Source organism: Balaenoptera acutorostrata, chromosome X, assembly GCF_949987535.1.
Source record: "Balaenoptera acutorostrata chromosome X, mBalAcu1.1, whole genome shotgun sequence".
Taxonomy (NCBI): Eukaryota; Metazoa; Chordata; class Mammalia; order Artiodactyla; family Balaenopteridae; genus Balaenoptera; species Balaenoptera acutorostrata.
This window is the reverse complement of record NC_080085.1, coordinates 112,679,751-112,699,922: the sequence shown is the minus strand read 5'-3', so window position 1 is coordinate 112,699,922 and position 20,172 is coordinate 112,679,751. Positions and strand designations below refer to the sequence as shown.

General features: G+C 42.6%; 1 protein-coding gene across 1 annotated transcript in view; it reads left to right on the top strand.

Annotated features, from left to right (window-relative positions):
• The first annotated feature begins 950 nt into the window (after positions 1–950).
• The window catches only part of ZDHHC9 (zinc finger DHHC-type palmitoyltransferase 9), a 30,563-nt gene continuing 11,341 nt past the window's right edge, over positions 951–20,172 (top strand). Inside the window, exons 1-3 of the mRNA XM_007180975.3 lie at positions 951–1,186; positions 11,513–11,673; positions 17,336–17,494. Coding sequence (XP_007181037.1) covers positions 1,020–1,186; positions 11,513–11,673; positions 17,336–17,494 — 487 coding nt within the window. The 5' untranslated portion in view covers positions 951–1,019. The remainder of the gene's footprint in view (positions 1,187–11,512; positions 11,674–17,335; positions 17,495–20,172) is intronic.

Sequence of the window (20,172 nt, the reverse complement as noted above, 5' to 3'; positions counted from 1 at the left end):
GCTAAGTGGAGATGGTACTTCTGAAATGTCCCAGAAAGCACCTTTATGACTTTTCTTGACTGCTGCCGTGCCCCCCTCCCGCCCCTCCTCCCCCCAGCCATAGCAGAACCTCTCCTGCTTAAGTCAGCCTTTCACCTACAGGTCTGTGATGTGGTTTCATTAAGATTCCCACAAATGTTAGGCTAGACCAGCAAGGATGGTTCATTTCCCGGACTCAGGAAGTTAGGGGGGTTTGATTAGGGGAAATCTGTTTTGAGTAAATACAACCTGGGTTTGTGTACAGAGTGTCCACAACCTAGCTCTGCCAGAGGATGACTTGTTCCCTGGTGTGATTCACATTTGAGTGGCTAATTGAAGAAAGAAGGCGAAGAAGTGGAGGAGGGGTGGGAATGGCTCCTTAAGGACAGAAACTCTCCTATTATTTTTAGAGTCCTCTTTGTGATGATTATAGAAAAATATGGTATAGTGGAAAGTTCCCTGGACTTAAAGTCAGCAGACCTATTTTCTTGGCTTAGCTTCGTGGCTTTGTGACCCTGGAGAAGTTATCTCCCCTCTTCGGTCTTCACTTTACTCATTTCCAAAACAAAGTAATTGGGCCTATCAACTACAAAATCCCTTCTAGTTCCAAGGTTCTATGATAATCACATCATCAGTATTATATTGGAAGTAAAGGGGTATATTTAAGGAGATATGCTAGCCCCCTTCTCTTTTTGAGAAACTTTAACCTTTTTTTCTTTTAGGGGACAAAAACAGATTGGAAATAAACTCTCCCATTTCTTCACCCCCATCCCTTCAAGTGGTGCTCATCTTTCTGCCTCTGGGAAAGGAAGATTGAACTGCATTTTCTTGTTCCTGCCTCATTTTTTTTTTCTGCTTTTTCTTAGGGCTAGAAATTGGACTTCTGATGATGTTTGGCGCAGCGGCAGCAATAACAGGCAACGTGATTTCAAAGCTGGGCTCAGCTTTTGTTTCTTCCCTCTTGTAATCACAAAACCCATTTTGGACCAGGAATTCCAATCATGTCTGTGATGGTGGTGAGAAAGAAGGTGACACGGAAATGGGAGAAACTCCCAGGCAGGAACACCTTCTGTTGTGATGGCCGCGTGATGATGGCCCGGCAAAAGGGCATCTTCTATTTGACCCTCTTCCTCATCCTGGGGACGTGTACACTCTTCTTCGCCTTCGAGTGAGTTTCCATTGAGTAGAGTTGCCTGATTATGGTTCCCTTGGGTCCAGGGGAAGAACCTTCTTTCTGGAGAGTTTGTGGCTAGTCCTTGGATGGCTGTCATTGTCCTTTTGGGCAATGTCTATAGGTCATGCCAACTGAATTCATTGCTTTGAGCTTATAGCAGAGTATGTGCCTCCTAAAAAGACCAAGACCTTTGATACCAATTTTATAGCACTGATTTGGGGCCACCCCTGGAACACTTGGGAAATAAAAGTTTGTCTTTATTACTCACCTCCCCTTTTCAGTGGTCTCCTTAGGTGCTTAGTGACAGACTGCCTCTTCCCTACCCCTCCTGAGCCTAGGGGCACTCCCCGTGGTCATAACTCCACCCTGTAATACTCACTTATTCTGTTATTCTGGGTCCTATTTCCTTAGGGCTCAGCTCTCAGCTAGCTGTTAAATTGAAAAGCCAACTGAATTGGGAACCTGCAGATTGGTTCCAGCCTCAGCCGTGCCACAGTCTAGCTGTGTGTGTGGCACATATGTGCTTATTAAATGTGAGTTGCTCTTTCTTTCACTCAAAATCGCTCAACATAAACAACTCTCTATTCTGTGTGTGCCTGATACCAGCCTTGGAGTTATTTTTTCTGTGATGTGATAGCTAGTACTAGAGCCACTGTTTGAAGTCTGTGTAGGTCACTGCTCAAGGGAAGTGGCCAGTTGGATTCTAGGGTACTGTGGCATGACTCCTGGGTATGCTGAGAATGCTGTACAGTCTAGGGATGGGAGCAATGCTAATCGGTTTGGGATTACAGTATTATGAGGAAGGCCTTGAGGAGCCAAGAGGTGTGTTTGTGAACTGTGAACCACACCTAATATGAGCCTGCTACAGTTCCTGTGCTCCGGTGACCTGGAAATGGAGCTCCCATGAGGGGATGTGGCCATGGGACGGAGAACGGGGCTTCTTGGCCAGACTTTGTAGGTAATTAAAATGAGCTCTGGTCTCTTGGGGCTCATTTTTGTCTTTCTTCTATAAGGGCTTCAGGCTTACCCAATGCATCAAGAGTGATTTTTTTTCAGGCTGCTTTACCGGACTTTTTGATGGTTGCAGCTGGCTTGAGTAACAGCAGAGGAAGGAGGGGAACGTAGTTTATAACAGGGCTAGGAAAGTAAGGTCAGAGGACCTCTTTGTCAAAGGCACTTCTGTTGCTGCTATTGCTGCTGACTTTGTAAAGTATTTGGCAAAGTCAGACACTTTGATGTTGGCTTCTTAGCTGCTTTCCAGTCTGAGTTTCATGGCTGAGTGTGTGTGTGTGTACCTGTGTGTGGTACAAGTGAGCGTGTGCAGGTGGGCAGGCATATGCATAACATTTAAAAAAATGTTTCCCCACTCCTCACCCTTCTCCAAGTTTTCTTTGCTTTATTCCTGCCTTGCTTCTTTTTGGAAGTGCAGAGATGAACTCTGCTTTCTATCATTCTCACTCCTTCCTCTGTTGAATCACTAGCTCTTTTTGCCACCCTCCCTGCCCCGCCCAGGGGTAAATTGTTGTGGTTGGAACCATTCAAAACAGAGATGAGATTTGTTTCTAGACCCTGAGTGAGCTGGTAATTCTGGGCCCAGGAAACCTCTGGTTTTACTGGCCAAGGGAACTTGAAATTTGGAGCTACTGGCATTTGGCCCTTTTTGCATCTGGGAGCCAGACAGAGTCTGATATGGATCTGTTCCACTTCGGCGCTGAAGGCCTCTGAAGAAAACTGCCTGTGGGATGAAGCTTGTAATTAGCCAAGTTACTGTTTGACAGAGGCAGGTTGGGTTTTCTACCAAGATGACTTTTTCCCCCAAGTTATTTCTTGCACTTTGCCCTCAGATATGAAGGGTGAGGTTGTTTGTAAACTGCCCTGGGTTCCAGCTGTCTGTGGGGTAGAGTAAATATTTTTGAGGGTAGGGCTGGGGGAGGGAGTAAGAAGGCCGGAGGGGAGAAGGAAGTAAACGTGTTAGCTGAGCAGTGGAATGGGGAAGTCTACATCTGACCAAAGGGGAGAGGACCCTGGCAATGAATCCTGTTTTTACTGAGAATGGTAGAATCTGTGTTTGTGAATGTGCATGCATCTGTCTGTCATATGCAGACACACAGGCACTCTAGGTGGCGGCTGCCTTGAGCCTAACCAATGACAGGCTGTACAGAGGACACCAGCATGCCTCTGAGGAAGGAAGTTTCTTTCTGGTCGACCTTTTTCTTTGGGGTCTATAATTTACTACCAACCACGTGGTGATGGATTCGGTTTGGGGGCAGAATATGGGCTCCTTCGCTAGTATGAGAACTTAGGGAGACCTCAAGAAATCAGCTGATCTAGCCCCCTGCCTTCAGGCAGTTGAGGATGTCTGAACCACCAGTGACAAAGGGCTGTCTCTTTTCATCTTTAAATTGTCTAGGAGCGTAGACCATACATCCCCTGGCTGCTGCATTTTGGCCTTGAGGAAGAAAGTTCAGATCTTGAGGCACATCTGGACCTGCATTTTAGTAACAGCGTCCTGCTTGCAGCAGGTGCATAGGAACGAGCGCGAGGTGATTTATAACCACCCATGGCACAGCCCTGGGTCAGCCAGATGGCTTGAGAAATCTGGTCAGGCGTGTGGGCGCCCCTTGATGAAAAACATGCAGTGTTAGTAGTGCCAGTGGACATCTTTTTATTTTTGGATTTTGCCTTTACACGTTTAGATTTCTCAAAGGAGGGACCTGTAATTTTCAGTGGACAGACAGTAGGTTGAATACGTAAAATGAAAAAAGGTGGTCCATCCAGGAGCGAGTTAGCTCTGTATTGTTAGAGAAGTGTTTCCAAAGAAGCTGGGTAGCCATCTCTCAGGGCTGCTGTCACAGAGTGGATTCCTGCCCAGGGTGGGAAATTGGGCTAGATTATCACTAGGCCTCTTGCAACTCTTAGAGTCTGAAATTCTATATAACTCTTGTGTCTGTCTGGAAAATTCAAATACACACACAGAAAAGGAGGGGATAGAAGATTACTAGTAGGTAGCTGTATTTTAAATGTAATTGTATCTATAGTAAATGTCTGAATTTTGAAGCAGAGTGTAAATTGTACGATGCTTCAAAAAAAGAATTTCCTTGCAAGTAGAGATTATCATACTAAGTGAAGTAAGTCAGAAAGAGAAAGATGAATACCATATGATATCACTTATATATGGACTCTAAAATGTGACACAAATGAACCTATCTATGAAACAGAAACAGACTCAGGGACATAGAGAAGAGACTTGTGGTTGCCGGCGGGGGTGGGGTGGGGTGGGGAAGGGATGGAGTGGGAGATTTGGGTGAGCAGATGTAAGCTTGTATATATAGAATGGATAAACAACAAGGTCCTACTGTACAGCACAGAGAACTATATTCAGTATCTTATGATAAACCATAATGGAAATGAGTATAAAAAAAAGAATGTATATATAACTGAACCAGTTTGCTGTACACCAGAAATTAACACAACATTGTAAATCAACTATACTTCAAAAAAATGCTTTAGTAAAAAAAAAAAAAAAAGAAGAACTTCCTAATGTATTCTTAGGATGAGGTATTTAGGAAGTGTGAGCTTTGAGCACATGAACCGTTCTCAGTCCTTTCTGCCCAAACCCTGTCCAGCTTGTGTGATGAACACATAGCAAACAGCTTGGCCGGGGATGTCAGGACACTATAGCAGAATGACACTGACAACCTGTGAGCTGTCCAGCTACTGAAAGGCTATTGTGGTATTTAGTCAAATTCAACTTCCTCATAAAGCTTGGGGAAAGGACCAAGTGCACTGTGTTCTGGAAGTGGCTTCCTAGCTGTCTCTTTTAACGTTGTGACCAGATCACTAGTGGGGTCAAGGTCCTGAGACTTCTCTTGTGGCAAAAATGATTGTGTGACTCTTGACCCCTGAAGTAGAAGTAATTTGCTGCTATGATCAGTGCTTATGCCTCACTGTGCTGTATCTAGAGGAAACCGTATCAAAGGCACTATCAAACCCTGTTGGACTGACCCTCCTGGGTGCTCCTGATGTACAGAGGAGTCATTGAATTGGATGAACTGACAAAAGTTTTGTAGCACTGCTTAGTAATTGTCCCACTTCTAGCCTATTCATATTCTACCTCTTTTTCAAGTCCCTTCTTGAGTCTTCCTTCCTTCATGAAATTTTTCTAGTAATTTCTGCATTCTCAGGACTAATTGTACATACCAGTCATTTAATACGTAATTATATGACATTTTTTATATTTCTGAATTCTGTGGTGATTACACTTCGAGCTCTTTCAATGTCAGGGACCATCTTCTGTGTCTGTGTGGCCCCCACAGTGCCCCCTGCCAGGCCTTTCGTAGAATAGGTGATGAATAAATGTTGCTGAATTGATACATTCTGGATGCACTTAAAATGTAACAGTCTTGACTCACAGAATCATAGAGTGATAGAGCCGGAGGGGGCCTTGGAGACTATCCCCATCCTTTTGCAGGTGACGAAACCAAGTCTGCAGAAATGAGGTTATTTCATCAAGATCGATCGGCCAGCCAGTGCCTTTATATGACACTACTTTTCATCTCATTGTTACTTTTTGAATTCGGGATCCTGAAGACGCGCAGATTACTGAAGATGTGCATAGTGCCAAATGCTGGACCGGCATATTCTGGGGTCTTGCTAGCTAGTGTTTGTGTTACCTTAGTGGACTCCAGGTTATTTTGGCCTCCCTAGCCCATGCTCCTAGAAAACGAAGGCATCTTTGTGGAAAACTGACAGCGTTCCAGCATGGCATTCTGGTAGCCTTGCAGGGACAAGGGAGCCCATGTGTAAGTGTGAACTTAGCAAGTAAGCTTTGTGTGTTACAAGAGATTATCACTGCTGTCGCTGCTCCTAGTCCCTGCTGCCAGGGTGAGGACAGCTCGGAGAAAACTTAAGCAGTGTGTGCTCCCTACCATGTTACTCTGTGGGTGATGGTGATGAGAGGGACACCATGTCCCCATGGACAGGAGCAAGAGAAGAGGCAATCTGATAACAAACTTAGCAGGTTTGAGGAGACACAGGGCTAGGTAGACCAAAGCCAGACTCTGACATGGCAGAATAGCTGTGCCTATAGTGACAAGGTCCAGGTTCCTGAATTCCTTAGGTGAGATTAGGAAGAGGAAAAAGTGACTTTATCATGATCTCTAACCAAGAGAGTATTCTCTGGAGAGCTGCTCTGTGGAGGTTCAGTCTTGTGCTTATCCCGCCCAAGATTCTGTCTGTGACTTGGCCAACCAAAGACAGTTTTAGAAAGGCATCAATCTGTTAACAGTACTTAGCTAAACTCAACTTCCTGATAAAGCATGTCCCCTGGAGAAGGATTGAGTCATGTCTCCTGAACAGTGTGCTTTCCGTTAACAATTCTTTACGGTTCTGTCATTCAGAATTCATCTGTATATTTTCAGCCTCTACTACCTTTTGTGGTAATGAGTTTCACACTGTCAGTCTCCACTGAATGCGTCTCCCATCTTTTGAGAATGAGTCTTTTTTTTTTTAAAGGATTTTCTTATTTATTTATTTATTTATTTATTTATTTTTGGCTGTGTTGGGTCTTCGGTTCGTGCGAGGGCTTTCTCCAGTTGCGGCAAGCGGGGGCCACTCTTCATCGCGGTGCGGGGACCGCTCTTCATCGCGGTGCGCGGGCCTTTCTCTATCGCGGCCCCTCCCGTCGCGGGGCACAGGCTCCAGACGCGCAGGCTCAGCAATTGTGGCTCACGGGCCCAGCTGCTCCGTGGCATGTGGGATCTTCCCAGACCAGGGCTCGAACCCGTGTCCCCTGCATTAGCAGGCAGATTCTCAACCACTGCGCCACCAGGGAAGCCCGAGAATGAGTCTTAATTGAGTATAGTGATCGTCTATTTTAGGAAAAGTGAGCACGAAGAACAAGGATGTCCCTAGCATGCCTATATCAGTTGAGATGTTTATTGAGGGAGAGGAGTCCTAAATCTTCCTCCTCAGAGATGCCAGAAGTGGTATTGTGTTTAAGAACAAAAAAAAAGGCATCTTATGCCTCTTGCAATAACAAGAGGCTAGTGAATTCAGGGTAATGAGGGAGATGTGTCTGGAATGGAGCAAGGAGGAGGCAAGAACCTTATGATAATGATTAGATAAGGCCAGTTAAAGGAGGGCCTCGGAATACTGGCCTGAGGAGTTGGGGGCTTAATATAATAGGCAGCAGGGAATTGTTCTAAGTTCTTGATCAGGAGGATATTATAATTGAAATTTGTTATATTTGTTATAATTGAAATGTGAAATTTATTATTATAACTGAAATTTGGCAACTACTTAGCAGGTTCGCCTGGATAGAGATTTTGGCCTTCCTCAGTGAGAGGATGGCTCATTGCCTCACAATTGAAAAGGTTCCTGTTTGGTTAATTTTCCCCATTGCTCCTGGAGCAAAACAGGATTATGCATTTTCCTTTGACCTTCACATAGCAGTAAATCTGGAGGCTGATATTAAATTATGTTTTTAGTGTCCAAGGAAACTTTTTCCCTCGTAGCAGACTCTGAGTGTCATCAGAAGAATGTTGAACCAGTCTTATGGGTGGTTGTACATGTTTACTGTGCTCTAGAGGTAGGTCATATGTAAAAGGACAGACAGCCATCCGTATCAGGGAGGACTTATAGCTAAGGCTTATTTCTGTTATCTGGGATCAAGGGCCATTATGGGGCTCTAACCCTTGGGCCATTCCTGCTGTTCCAAGCACAGCTCTTCCTTAAAGCCAACCTTAATGGCTGCTCTGGGAGCAGTTTCAAGCAGCCATCAGCTTCCCAAGAGAGCTCTTCTCTGACCACTTACAGTCCTTAGAGTCTGACTCACCATGTGAACACTTGATTATTGGTCTTATCTTATTTAGCTGTTTCATATGTTAGTTATGTTTTCCTCAACAAAATTAACTCCCGTTTCTCTTGTTCTTCATTTGTTAGACCCATAAATACTTGTTGGCTGATTGATTGCATTGATAAAAGGACAACAACAGAAAACACAGCCAGAAAGCTATTAGGGAGACTTAGAAGCAGAGTACAGAACACCAGTCCACCCTGCCAGTCTGTGAGGCAGCCCTGCCATGGAATCTGTCTGGTTTCTTACCAGCTCCCCTCATGAATCTCTTTTGAGTTTTTTCGTGTGAATTGAAGTCTGTGTCATTAGCATTGTCCCTCCAGTGAACGCTAGTGTGCTAGGGATGGGGGCTGGGACATGACACACCAGCTCAGCCTGGCACTGCTGGTTACTGCTGGTCAGTACCACCATGTGGCCCATGAGACATGTGGGAGTCCTGTCGTCTAGTCCAGCTACGGAAGCCTGAGGCCAATCAAGAGGTTGGTAGAGGATGGCTTAAAATGATGATGTCTCTTCAGGTGGCAGAAATGAAGACTTAGTGGGCACATGGTTGCATTTATAAGATTCACAAGGGAGAAAAGCAACTTCTAACCCCCTGGTACTCTGAAGACAAAGGAGAGTTCTGTGTCAAGAAGTGTATGGTTATCATTATTCATATCGATATAGATGGAAAGTACTACGGGGTTTCAAGAACAGCTTATATTTGTGGATGACAGATCCAGTGTTTCACTAGGACAAATTCGTGATGCTTGAGGATACTCCTGACTTTTGAGGTCGATACTGGGAATTACCCCCAAATCTTCACATAGCTTATTCCTATACAAGACAGATCTCTAGCTTACTGCAATTATGGGACTGACCTAGGTGGGTATTAAAGACAGACAGATGGGTTGTAGTTCACAGTGGTCTTAGCCACTGGCTCTCTTATTTCCTCTTATTCGGGGTAGAAAGGCCTGCGGGTCCCACATCTGCCTTGCCAGCCACACCCACTCACTAGTGACAACTGGCTGCCAGTATCCTTGTCTCTGGAGAACAATACAATGGGCCTGTTGTGTACTTGTTGACATACAGAGTGGATTGTTTTAGCAGGTGCAGATGATAGTCTGTGTGGAGATTACAGAGACCTTTATCCTTAATGGCGTAGTGTAATTGAAATCTAAGTTGTCCTTTGTCCGGTCAACAAGCAGGTGTTGAAATGGGACTTAGTTAAGCTTGGTCTTTCTGTGCATGGGGGCGACATTAGTATGTGTGGGGGGGGTGTGTGTGTGCGTGTGTGTTCTACCTTCTCTGTATCTTTTCCCTCTAATAAAACAGTTTAAACTCCCTTAGGTGGCCAATCAGATGGCTCTGATTTTTCTAAGGGTTTTCGTTGGAGACTGTACACCCAGGGCAGTTTGAATCCTGGAGACGTCACTTCTTTGTTTTCAAGAGTGATTTGAGAGATGGGCAGTGACGAAGAAGATGGCTGTTTTCTGTCAGCGTGGTAATTTCATTTGGCTTGTTTGTGAAACGGAGCCTCGTGATTCTCCTGTGTCCCTTTGGGTCCCTGATAAGTGGAGGTGACTTTTCTGAATTCACTTCTTAATTATCTGTACCAGTGAAGGGGAACAGTGGAAAAGAGGGTAATCCACAAGCTAGTGATATGCAAGGACCTTCATTACCCTGAACTCAGCCAGATCCTACCCTTGGCTTTTAGGAGAAGGAAGAAAATCTTACAAAAGCAAGCTAAAACCGAGGATTTTATTAAAAAACAAACAAGCAGGCAAGCAGACAAAAAGCCACAGAAATCATTTTGCAAGTTCACTCCGTATGTTCACCTTCGTGGCAAACTGCTCAGTAAGTTGGTTTGCACTCCCCATGCAGTCGTGTGTGTGTGGCACGGAGGCAGGGGGAGGATCTCATGGGGATTGTTCCAAACCTGCAGCGAAGGTACAACCCAGGGTTAAACGTTTACTCTGAGTGGACAGCAGCTTGCTTAATCCCTATGCAGATGAGATAAGCCTTTTTCCTTAGCTTACTTTCCTCACTCTGCCTCTGGTCCTTGCTCATCCACTTATAGTCTGCCTCCAAGAGAAGATGTCTATGTTGAAGGAGGAAATATGCCTCAGGAGGAGGAGAGTAAAAATAGGTCAGTGGTAACTCTGATCACGTATTTCCATTTATTTGGTTTGATACTCAGTTCAACTCGACAAGTATTTGTTGATAACCTCTTTGTTCTCATACTTGTATTAGGCTCTGGGAGATAGAGAACCGTGATGATAATGTTAATAGCTGACATTTACTTAGTGTTTACTATGTGTCAAGGGCAGTTCTAAGCACTTTATTTCTATTCATGCATTTGAACCACACAACCACCCTATGAAATACTGTCATTATCATCCTCATTTCACAGATAAGGAGACTGAAGTTAACTCAGTTACCCAACTAGGAGCTGGTAGAGCCAGAATTCAAACCCAGGCATTCCCACTTCTAAAAGACAAGGTTCTTGCTCTTATGAAGTTCAGTTGGGGGAGTTGAGGTCAACATAGTGAAAAACAGTGCAGTTTAGGATAGGCCTTTGGAAGAGCCAAGACCTCGCTAAATCCCAGATTCTTCAGCTATTATAGATGTAGTGTGAGAAGTGGATGCTGTAATGTGCCTGAAGAGCTCAGTGCATATGGTGTGTGCTCAATAAATTGTGGCTGTGATGATGACAGTGACGGCATTGATGGCTTTGGATCTGAAAGACGAGTAGAGCGGGGATATCCAGAGAGAAAGGAATGGCCTTCCAGGTGAATTATGGAAAGAGGGGAACAAACATGATGTTGAGAAGGGGTGCTAAGGAGATACAGTTTTCTTATTCCCTTGCTTATGGTCACTAGTCACCTACTGGCTCAGCTCTTTGAGGAAGGAAGAGGAGTGAGTGGATGTTGCAGAGTCAGTCAGCAGCCCTGAAGCTTTTCACTGGCCTTCAAGCACGCTGGACATACCGTCTATCTGACACTGGGACTCTGCTTCATGACTGGTCTTCATCTTTTCTTCCCCCTCCTTGAGCTCAGGCCTAATGCCAGATGAGTGGGTATGAAAAGCTCTAGACATTCCCAGAGTGAGAGCAACCTATGGTGCTTACAATCCAGGTTCAGTTGGGTCCCTGACCTGAACAGGTATGAGCCTTTGCTGAGGTACAGAGGAAATGTGACCCCCAGCAGGCTGATGGGAGGGACTGGGCTTGAGGGTAGCGGAGGTTCCTTAGGCTATCTTCTGTATGTTATAGGTGGCATCAATCAATGAAGTATTTGTTGAGCGCCTAGTATGTGCAGAACCAAATGTTAGGACTTTTCAGTAATTCGAGAGAAGTAAAAAATATGGTCCCTGCCCTTGAGGTACTATAATTTTGTTGTGGAGATCAGATTGACATACTGGTAACAATTCCAGGTCAATATAGGGTAGGAATAACTAGATGTTCAATTGCTTGCTTTCTTTAGATGCCGCTACCTGGCTGTCCAGCTGTCTCCTGCCATCCCTGTGTTTGCTGCCATGCTCTTCCTTTTCTCCATGGCTACACTGCTGAGGACCAGCTTCAGTGATCCTGGAGTGATCCCTCGGGCCCTACCAGATGAAGCAGCTTTCATAGAAATGGAGATAGGTGAGTTTTCTAACCAGCTGGCAAGATATTGTACAGTGGGTGGCTTTGATTAGTAAGGGAATGGAATCATGATTGTAGTTGCAGACTAATAATCACTTCTAGCCTTTTCCCTCTGAGATCCTGAATCTGAGATCATTACCACCCTGTGAAGAACGTGAACTTCATTCTTCCCTGTTCTGGGTTGCATTTTAGGAGGGATTTCTTACCAAGGTCCTGCTGCACTGTTCCCAAGAGGATTTTTTAAAAAACTTTTTGGGGGTCGTCAACTCATTTGATTTTTTTTTGTATTTATTTAATTAATTTATTTATTTTGGCTGCGTTGGGTCTTTGTTGCTGTGCTCAGGCTTTCTCTAGTTGTGGCGAGCAGGGGCTACACTTCATTGTGGTGTACGGGCTTCTCATTGCAGTGGCTTCTCTTGTTGCGGAACACAGGCTGTAGGCGCGTGGGCTTCAGTAGTTGTGGCACGTGGGCTCAGTAGTTGTGGCTCACGGGCTCTAGAGTGCAGGCTCAGTAGTTGTGGCGCACAGACTTAGTTGCTCCGCGGCATGTGGGATCTTCCTGGACCAGGGCTAGAACCCATGTCCCCTGCATTGGCAGACGGATTCTTAACCACTGTGCCACCAGGGAAGCCCAACTCATTTGATTTTTTTCAAAATTATTTATTTACTTATTTATATTTTTGGCTGCGTAGGGTCTTAGTTGCAGCACGCGGGATCTTTCGTTGCAGTGCGTGGGCTTCTTTCTAGTTGTGGCTCACACGTTTCTCTCTAGTTGTGGCACACGGGCTTCTCTCTAGTTGTGGCGTGTGGGCTCCAGAGTGCACAGGCTCAGTAGTTGCGGCACAAGGGCTCTCTAGTTGTGACGTGCAGGCTCCAAAGCGTGTGGGCTCTGTAGTGTGGCACACGGGCTCCAGAGCACGTGGGCTCAGTAGTTGCAGCACGCGGGCTTAGTTGCCCCGCAGATGTGGGATCTTAGTTCCCCGACCAGGGATCAAACTCGCGTCCCCTTCATTGGAAGGTGGATCCTTGACCACTGGGCCACCAGGGAAGTCCCTCATTTGATTTTCTTGATGAAAACTATAAACCTCTTCATAAAAATATTCTTATATGCATCACATACATACAATTTTGGATATAATTTCAGGGATTCATAGATCTTTTGAGGCACATGAGTGGGTTTCTAACCAAGAATTCCTGCTGTAGGGGAACACACAAGATGAGATGGGACAGGAACCATTGGGGATTCTAGGAATGGTAAAGGAAGTGGTTACAGGCTAATCACAGTACAGTCTGCAGCTCAGAGTAGGGCTCTTTGGGACAGAAATGAAGAGCTACACTAACCAGGAGCCAGGGTGCCTTCATGAATTGAAGCAGAGCATCCCAGGACTCGAGGAGGGGAGCTCCTGGGAGACTCCTGGAGCTCACACTGGGAAAGAAGGCTCTGATGCCAGTTCTAGGAGGGACTGGGAGCCCACCAGATCCAACAGTGGTGCCTACCTAAATTGTTCTCAAATCTGGTACCCAAGTAGCTAGAGTCAGCATCCAGGCCACGTACAGTAGAAGAAAGGGACCCAGGACTTGTAGGATGAAAAGCTGTACCAGTGGAGCACCAATCTGTGGTTAGCCTTTAGTTCTTTCAGGTGCTTTGTTGTTGTTGTTGTTTGTTTGTTGGGATTTTAATATTTTATTGAATTAAAAAGACACAAACACATTGGGGTTCTAATAGGTATTATATTTATATATTATTTTTGAGAGAATTTACATTTGTATAATTATTATGTATAATTATCGCCAAGAAGATAGTACATCTTTCTGTATTTTTAGACTGAATTTTGTGCCCTTTAATAGAATTTTTATACTTTTTTTTAACATAGTTTCTATACTTCTCATATTGAGTTTATTCCTGTTTATATGCATGCTATTGTCAAGGAAATATTTTCTCCCAGTTCTAGTTGGTTTCTTTTTTTCCCCCACAGTTTTATTGAGATATAATTGGCATATGACATTGTGTAAGTTTAAGGTGTACAACGTTTTGATTTGATACTTTTTCAGGTTGCTTTGAAGGCTTCCAGCTTTTGTATTTCTTTTGTTTATTTAGCTGTGTTTATTTAGCTTCTTAGTGGATTTCTTTTTGAAAAATTTCAGCCTGTTTTAGTTGCAGTAAGGGGACATAGATTTGTGCACATCTGAGCTCAGACTACTTAGGGGTGGGGAGAGGGTGGGAACTGTGGGAAGGAAACAGAGGCCAGGTGTGTTGGTGCAGCTGGAGTTGGGGGAGACCTGGACTAGTTAGGAACAAGATAGGAAGGGACAGTTGTGAGTGTAGTCTTTTCTCTCTCTGGGTTAGTCTTTTGTCGTCCTCTTTCCATCACGTATAGAGAAACTGAAGGTCAAGGCAGTGCCTTGACTTGATCTTGCCTCTCACAGCAGGCTGTTAGCAAGGTTAGCTCTGTTTTGCCAGATTGCTGGGCCCAGGGCCCAGGCTTGAGCTGTCAGGTTGTTACCTCTGCATTTAGCATGTTTCTCTCAATAGTAGAGTGCGTTCTTGAGTTCATACGTATGTTTATGTTAGCAAGTTTTTGTCAACTTACATTCAGCCCTGTACTGGGTATGCTGTGGGTAGGGGCTGGGTGGGGGAGAGAAGAAGACATGTGGTTGGTTCCCTTGCATCATAGCGTGCCTCATGGGGAGGGAGAGCCTTGAACTCTCTCCCAGGTGCCCTCATGTAAAGCACATGCAGAGGAATGTTAGGGTGGCATGCTGGTACTTATATCATCCTCTAATGAATAGCTATCCCCATTCTTTTAAGACTTGTGTCACACTGTTATTGTTTGATTTCACAGCATCCACCCCACTCCGCAAAAAAAGGAAAAAAGTTCCATATGGCAGATATTTTTAAAATCAAAGTGAATTGAAAAAATATTCTGTTTTTAGAATTATCCTGCACAGCAAGGGTGCAATGAGACAGGCACTCTCATATGCTGCAGATGGGCGGGTGTGCAAATTGATACAATCTGTCTCGGAAGCAGTTTCGCAATAAGTGATATGGGCTTTAAGGGTTCATACCCTTTGAGCCAGTAATTTCACTTCTCTCAGGATTAGCTAAAGGAAATAATCAGAGGTTTACACAAATACTTGTAGAAGGATTTTTAATGCATCATTTTTTCTTTTTCCTAGCTATTTTAATGCCAGCAACTTCATATATTACTGCTCAGACTTCAACATGCTTTTCTTTTTTTCTTTATGTTTTAGAAATTAATTTTAACACATGAACATATTCTTGAGGAAGGGAGGAGGGGATTGGGATTAGGGTGGAGATCAAAGGGGACTTAAGCTTTGTCTGTAATGTTTTAAGTTTTTGCATGCAGCATCATTTAAATAGCAAAATACCAGAGGCAACTTAAATGCCCAATAACATGAATTGGTTAAATAAATTACAGTACATGCATATGATAGAACACTGTATTGCCAATAATGATGTTTTCGGAAAAAAAATTAACAACCATGGAAAAATGCTTACTGTATAACGTTAAGTGAAAAATACAAGGTATAAAATTGTATCTAAAATATAATCTCAAATTTAAAAAATCATGAATGTTTATTTATTTGTTAAGAGTAGAAGGAAAGGGACTTCCCTGGTGGCACAGTGGTTAAGAATCCGGGTGCCAATGCAGGGGACACGGGTTCGAGCCCTGGTCCGGGAAGATCCTACATGCCGTGGAGCAACAAAGCCCGTACGCCACAACTACTGAGCCTGCGCTCTAGAGCCCGCGAGCCACAACTACTGAAGCCCACGCGACTAGAGCCCGTGCTCTGCAACAAGAGAGGCCACTGCAATGAGCAGCCCATGCACCGCAACGAAGAGTAGCCCCCGCTCACTGCAACTAGAGAAAGCCCGCGTGCAGCAACGAAGACCCAATGCAGCCAAAAATAAATAAATAAATAAGTAAAAATTTATTTAAAAAAAAAGAGTAGAAGGAAATATACCAAAATGCATAAATATCCCTGAGTTGAGAGACCATCAGTGATTTTTTTGTCTTCTATTCATATTTTCTGTTGTTTCCAAATTTTTTACAATAAGCATGTATTACTCTTATTTTTAGATAATTGTTTTTCTGATTCTAAATATTACCAGTCTTTTTTCATGCATATATTTTACTTTTGCAAGGTAAAATCCTTTATACATGCTTCTTTTTAGCGTACATTTTCATTTTTCAGTATGTTGTGAATATTTTCCTGTCATCATTTAAAATGTGTACATCATTTGAAATGGCTGCATAATATTCCATCCCATGCATGTATCATAATGTACTTAACCAACCTCCTATTATGATATTGAGGTTATTTTCAGTCTTTCACTATTAAAAGTGACTTCTGTGACAAATATCCTGTGTTACCATCTTTTGTACATCCCTTTGTAATTTTGATAAGTTCCTAGAAGTAGAACGGGTGGGTCAAAAGTATACACATTTAAGGGCTTCCCTGGTGGCGCAGTGGTTGAGGATCTGCCTGCCAATGCAGGGGACACGGATTCGAGCCCTGGTCTGGGAAGATCCCACATGCCGCGGAGCACCTAAGCCCGTGTGCCACAACTACTGAGCCTGCGCTCTAGAGCCCGCGAGCCACAACTACTGAGCCCATGTGCCACAACCACCGAAACCTGCGCACCTAGAGCCCATGCTCTGCAACAAGAGAGGCCACCGCAATGAGAAGCCCACACACTGCAACGAAGAGTGGCCTCCGCTTGCCGCCACTAGAGAAAGCCCGTGCGCAGCAACGAAGACCCAATTCAGCCAAAAATAAATAAATTAATTAAGTTTTTAAAAAAGTATACACATTTAAAATTTTGGTAGTCATTGCCATATTGCTTACTGGTAATGTATAAAAATACCTTCTCCCCATCCTTGCCAACACTGGGTATTTTTATTCTTTTTTTTTAACACTTTATTGGAGTGTAATTGCTTTACAATGATGTGTTAGTTTCTGCTTTATAACAAAGTGAATCAGCTATACATATACATCCATCCCCATGTCTCCTCCCTCTTGCGTCTCCCTCCCATCCTCCCTATCCCACCCCTCTAGGGGGTCACAAAGCACCGAGCTGATCTCCCTGTGCTATGCGGCTGCTTCCCACTAGCTATCTCTTTTACATTTGGTAGTGTATATATGTCCATGCCACTCTCTCACTTCGTCCCAGCTTACCCTTCCACCTCCCCATGTCCTCAAGTCCATTCTCTACGTCTGCGTCTTTATTCCTGTCCTGCCCCTAGGTTCTTCTTTTTAATACTTGTTAATATAGAAGGTGGAAATGGTATCTTTATGTTAATTTTTATTTCTTTGATTATCAGTAAAGTTGTATATTTTCATTTCATATGTTTTTTAGCCATTTTTATTTCTTCTTTTATGAATGTTTTTCTTTGTAATCAGCCAAAAAGCTTGAAGAAACACTTTTTTACATGTGCACAAAATAATTGCATGGCACTCAGTGGAATTTGGGGAGGATACTCTGTGATGTTGAGAGTCTAGTCTGGAAATGCCAGCCTGGGGGTGACAGTGGGCCTAGGGAACGTTTGATTACTCCCATTGCTCTTGGAGAGGTGGTAAGACTTTTGGTCTCAAATAATGGCTAGCAGTGGTGTTAACTGTCTTTACTGATCTACAGAAGCTACCAATGGTGCAGTACCCCAAGGCCAGCGACCACCCCCTCGTATCAAGAATTTCCAGATAAACAACCAGATTGTGAAGCTGAAATACTGTTATACATGCAAGATCTTCCGGCCTCCCCGGGCCTCTCATTGCAGCATCTGTGACAACTGTGTGGGTGAGTAAAACCAAAGAGACGTTGCCTGGGGGAAAGGCTGAGTTGAAGAAGAGGGTCAGAGTGATTTTTCTCAGGAAAAATCAGTGGGGGTGGGAAGATAGATTTAGATAGGAAACAAGCTAGATTTTTAGTTAAGAAACTTTAGATGGGAAGCAAGCTTCCGAACAATTGTAAATCTACTGTACTTCTGTAGATCAAATCATAATTTAAATATCCTCTAGTTTAAAAAAAAAAAACAACCTCTTTGGTAAATAAAGAAATAAACTTTACCTGTTTTTCAAATCTAGATTTTCTTCTACTGGATCTGTTTCAAGTGGAACCCACCTTACATAGGGGGAGGAGAATCCTAGTCCACTGGAGGGCAGCATCGGGGAAGGAAGGGCTAAATGAGAAGTGGTATTCCCAGGAAGAAAAAAATTGCTAGCATTTATTGAATTCCTAATATATACTAGGCACGTGCTAAGTGCTTTCCCTTTCTCTCATTTAAGACTCATAAGAACCCCATAAGATAGGTATTATCCCCATTTTACAGATGAAGAAATAGATGAAGCACCTTTGTTAGGTTCATATAATTAAATTAGTATGAGATGAAGCTGGAACAGCTCTGATTCCAAAACCCTCATTTGTTCTTTCTCTGCTTCTGCTGCAAGGGTGGGGGGGTGTATGTGTGCATAATACAGAGGTCTGTGCTTCTATCTGCATATATGTGACTTAGTTGTAATCACTGCCTAGTGTATGCTGAGCCCTGGGAAAGATCAAAAACAGGCAGTAATTATGTCTGTTGATAGGCAGATATGTGTAATTCCTTATATTATCAATAGGCATACTTCCAGCATTCTTTATATATGCCATGGAGCATGCCTGAGTACATTGCTTTCCTCTCATTAGCCAATTCTTTTTAGGTTAAGGTTGGGAAGATATATCTTACTTTATATGGTAAAAGCTATATGTAGATAGGATTTTTATAAATTGAAACTCATTTTAAATGAGCCAGGAAACTTGATATTTCAAGAAAGTGTGATGTGAAGGTTTTCAAAAAGTATTCCCTCTCCTTATTAATATTCTTAAACATAAAGAACTCATGCAAATTGATTTTTTAAAAAAGAAGCAATAACATTTCAGTAGAAATATGGACAGCAGATAAAACAGGAAATGCAATTACTTAGTTAACATGAAAAAAAGGTTCATCTCTACTAAAAAGCAAAAAAATAAAAATTAAAACAAGATCTTTTTAAACCTAGAAATTTAGCAAGGAAAACCTGATAACGCTTAGTCCTACACTGGTAGGAGTGTAAATTGGAACAAACTTTTTGGAAGGCAACCTAATAAACTTCATGAAAACCTTAAAACATGTATAACCCTTTGATGCCAGTGACTTGCCTTCTAGGGATCTATCCCAAGAAAATAATTAGGGATGTGGTAAAGATTTAGGTATGGACATATTTACCTCCAGATTATTATAGTAATGAAAAATTGGAAAGAAACTAACTGTCCACCAGTAGATAAATGGTCAAATAAATTGTGGGACATAACATACAGTGGACTTCTATGGGTAAAGCTCATACCAGAAAGCTAAATGAAATAAAAAAGCTAAAATAAATTAAAAAGCTAAAAAATAGAAGATAGGCTACATTTATAGTGTGATCTCAGTTACACATTTAAAAAAATATAAGTATGTATAAAGAATTATGCAAGGAAGTACTCTAGAATGCTTACTGTCTATTATCTATAGGTTGTGGGGTAATAAGGGATTTTGTTTCCTTCATTAGAAAAAAATTATTTTCAAGTTTTCTACAATGAGCATGTATTACCTGTATCAATATTATCAGAAAAAAGTGTGATTTATAATATACTGATGGTAAAAATATTGAATATATCTGTATAAATCTGCATTTTTCAGTGTTTTTTATATGGCAGGTTTGCTTAAAGTAAGGCTATCTTCCTTCCCTTTTCTGAAAAGATATAGCCCTTTAACTAGGAGATGCACCTGTTTTTACAGCCTTATTTTTTGACTGGTACACAGCTCACTGTGCCTTAAAAATGATGTATTTTATTCTTTGTGCTTTTTTCATTCATTAAAATAATACATGTTCATTGTAGAAAATATGGGAAGTACAGGTATTAATAAAACTTAATCCCAAACTCACTCTCCATTTTGCTGTATTTCCTTCTAGTCTTTCTCTTGTTTGTGAAATTGGATCATACTAGAGTTTTTAGTCCTGCCTTTGTCACTTACCATTATATCCTGAGCATTTTTCTACATCTTTAATAAATGTTTTTTGAATATATTATTTTAATGACTGCATAATCCATCATATGGCTATATTCTAGTTTATTTAGGTGGTCTCCTATCAGTAGATATTATTCACGATCCTGTTTTATTCATTATTATAAAACTGCAATCAAAATTATTAAATTAAAAAAAATTATTAAATTTAAGGATGTGGCGAAATTGGAACCTTCATACATTGCTGGTGGGAATGTAAAATGGTACAGCTGCTGTGGAGAGCATTTTGGCAGTTCTTCAGAAAGTTAACATAGAATTATATGACCCAGCAATTCCACTCTTGGGTAATACCTGTATTACCCAGTGTGCTCGGGCTGCCAACAAAATACCACAGACTGAGTAGCTTAAATAACAGAAATTTAATTTCTCACAGGGCTGGAGGTTAGAAGTC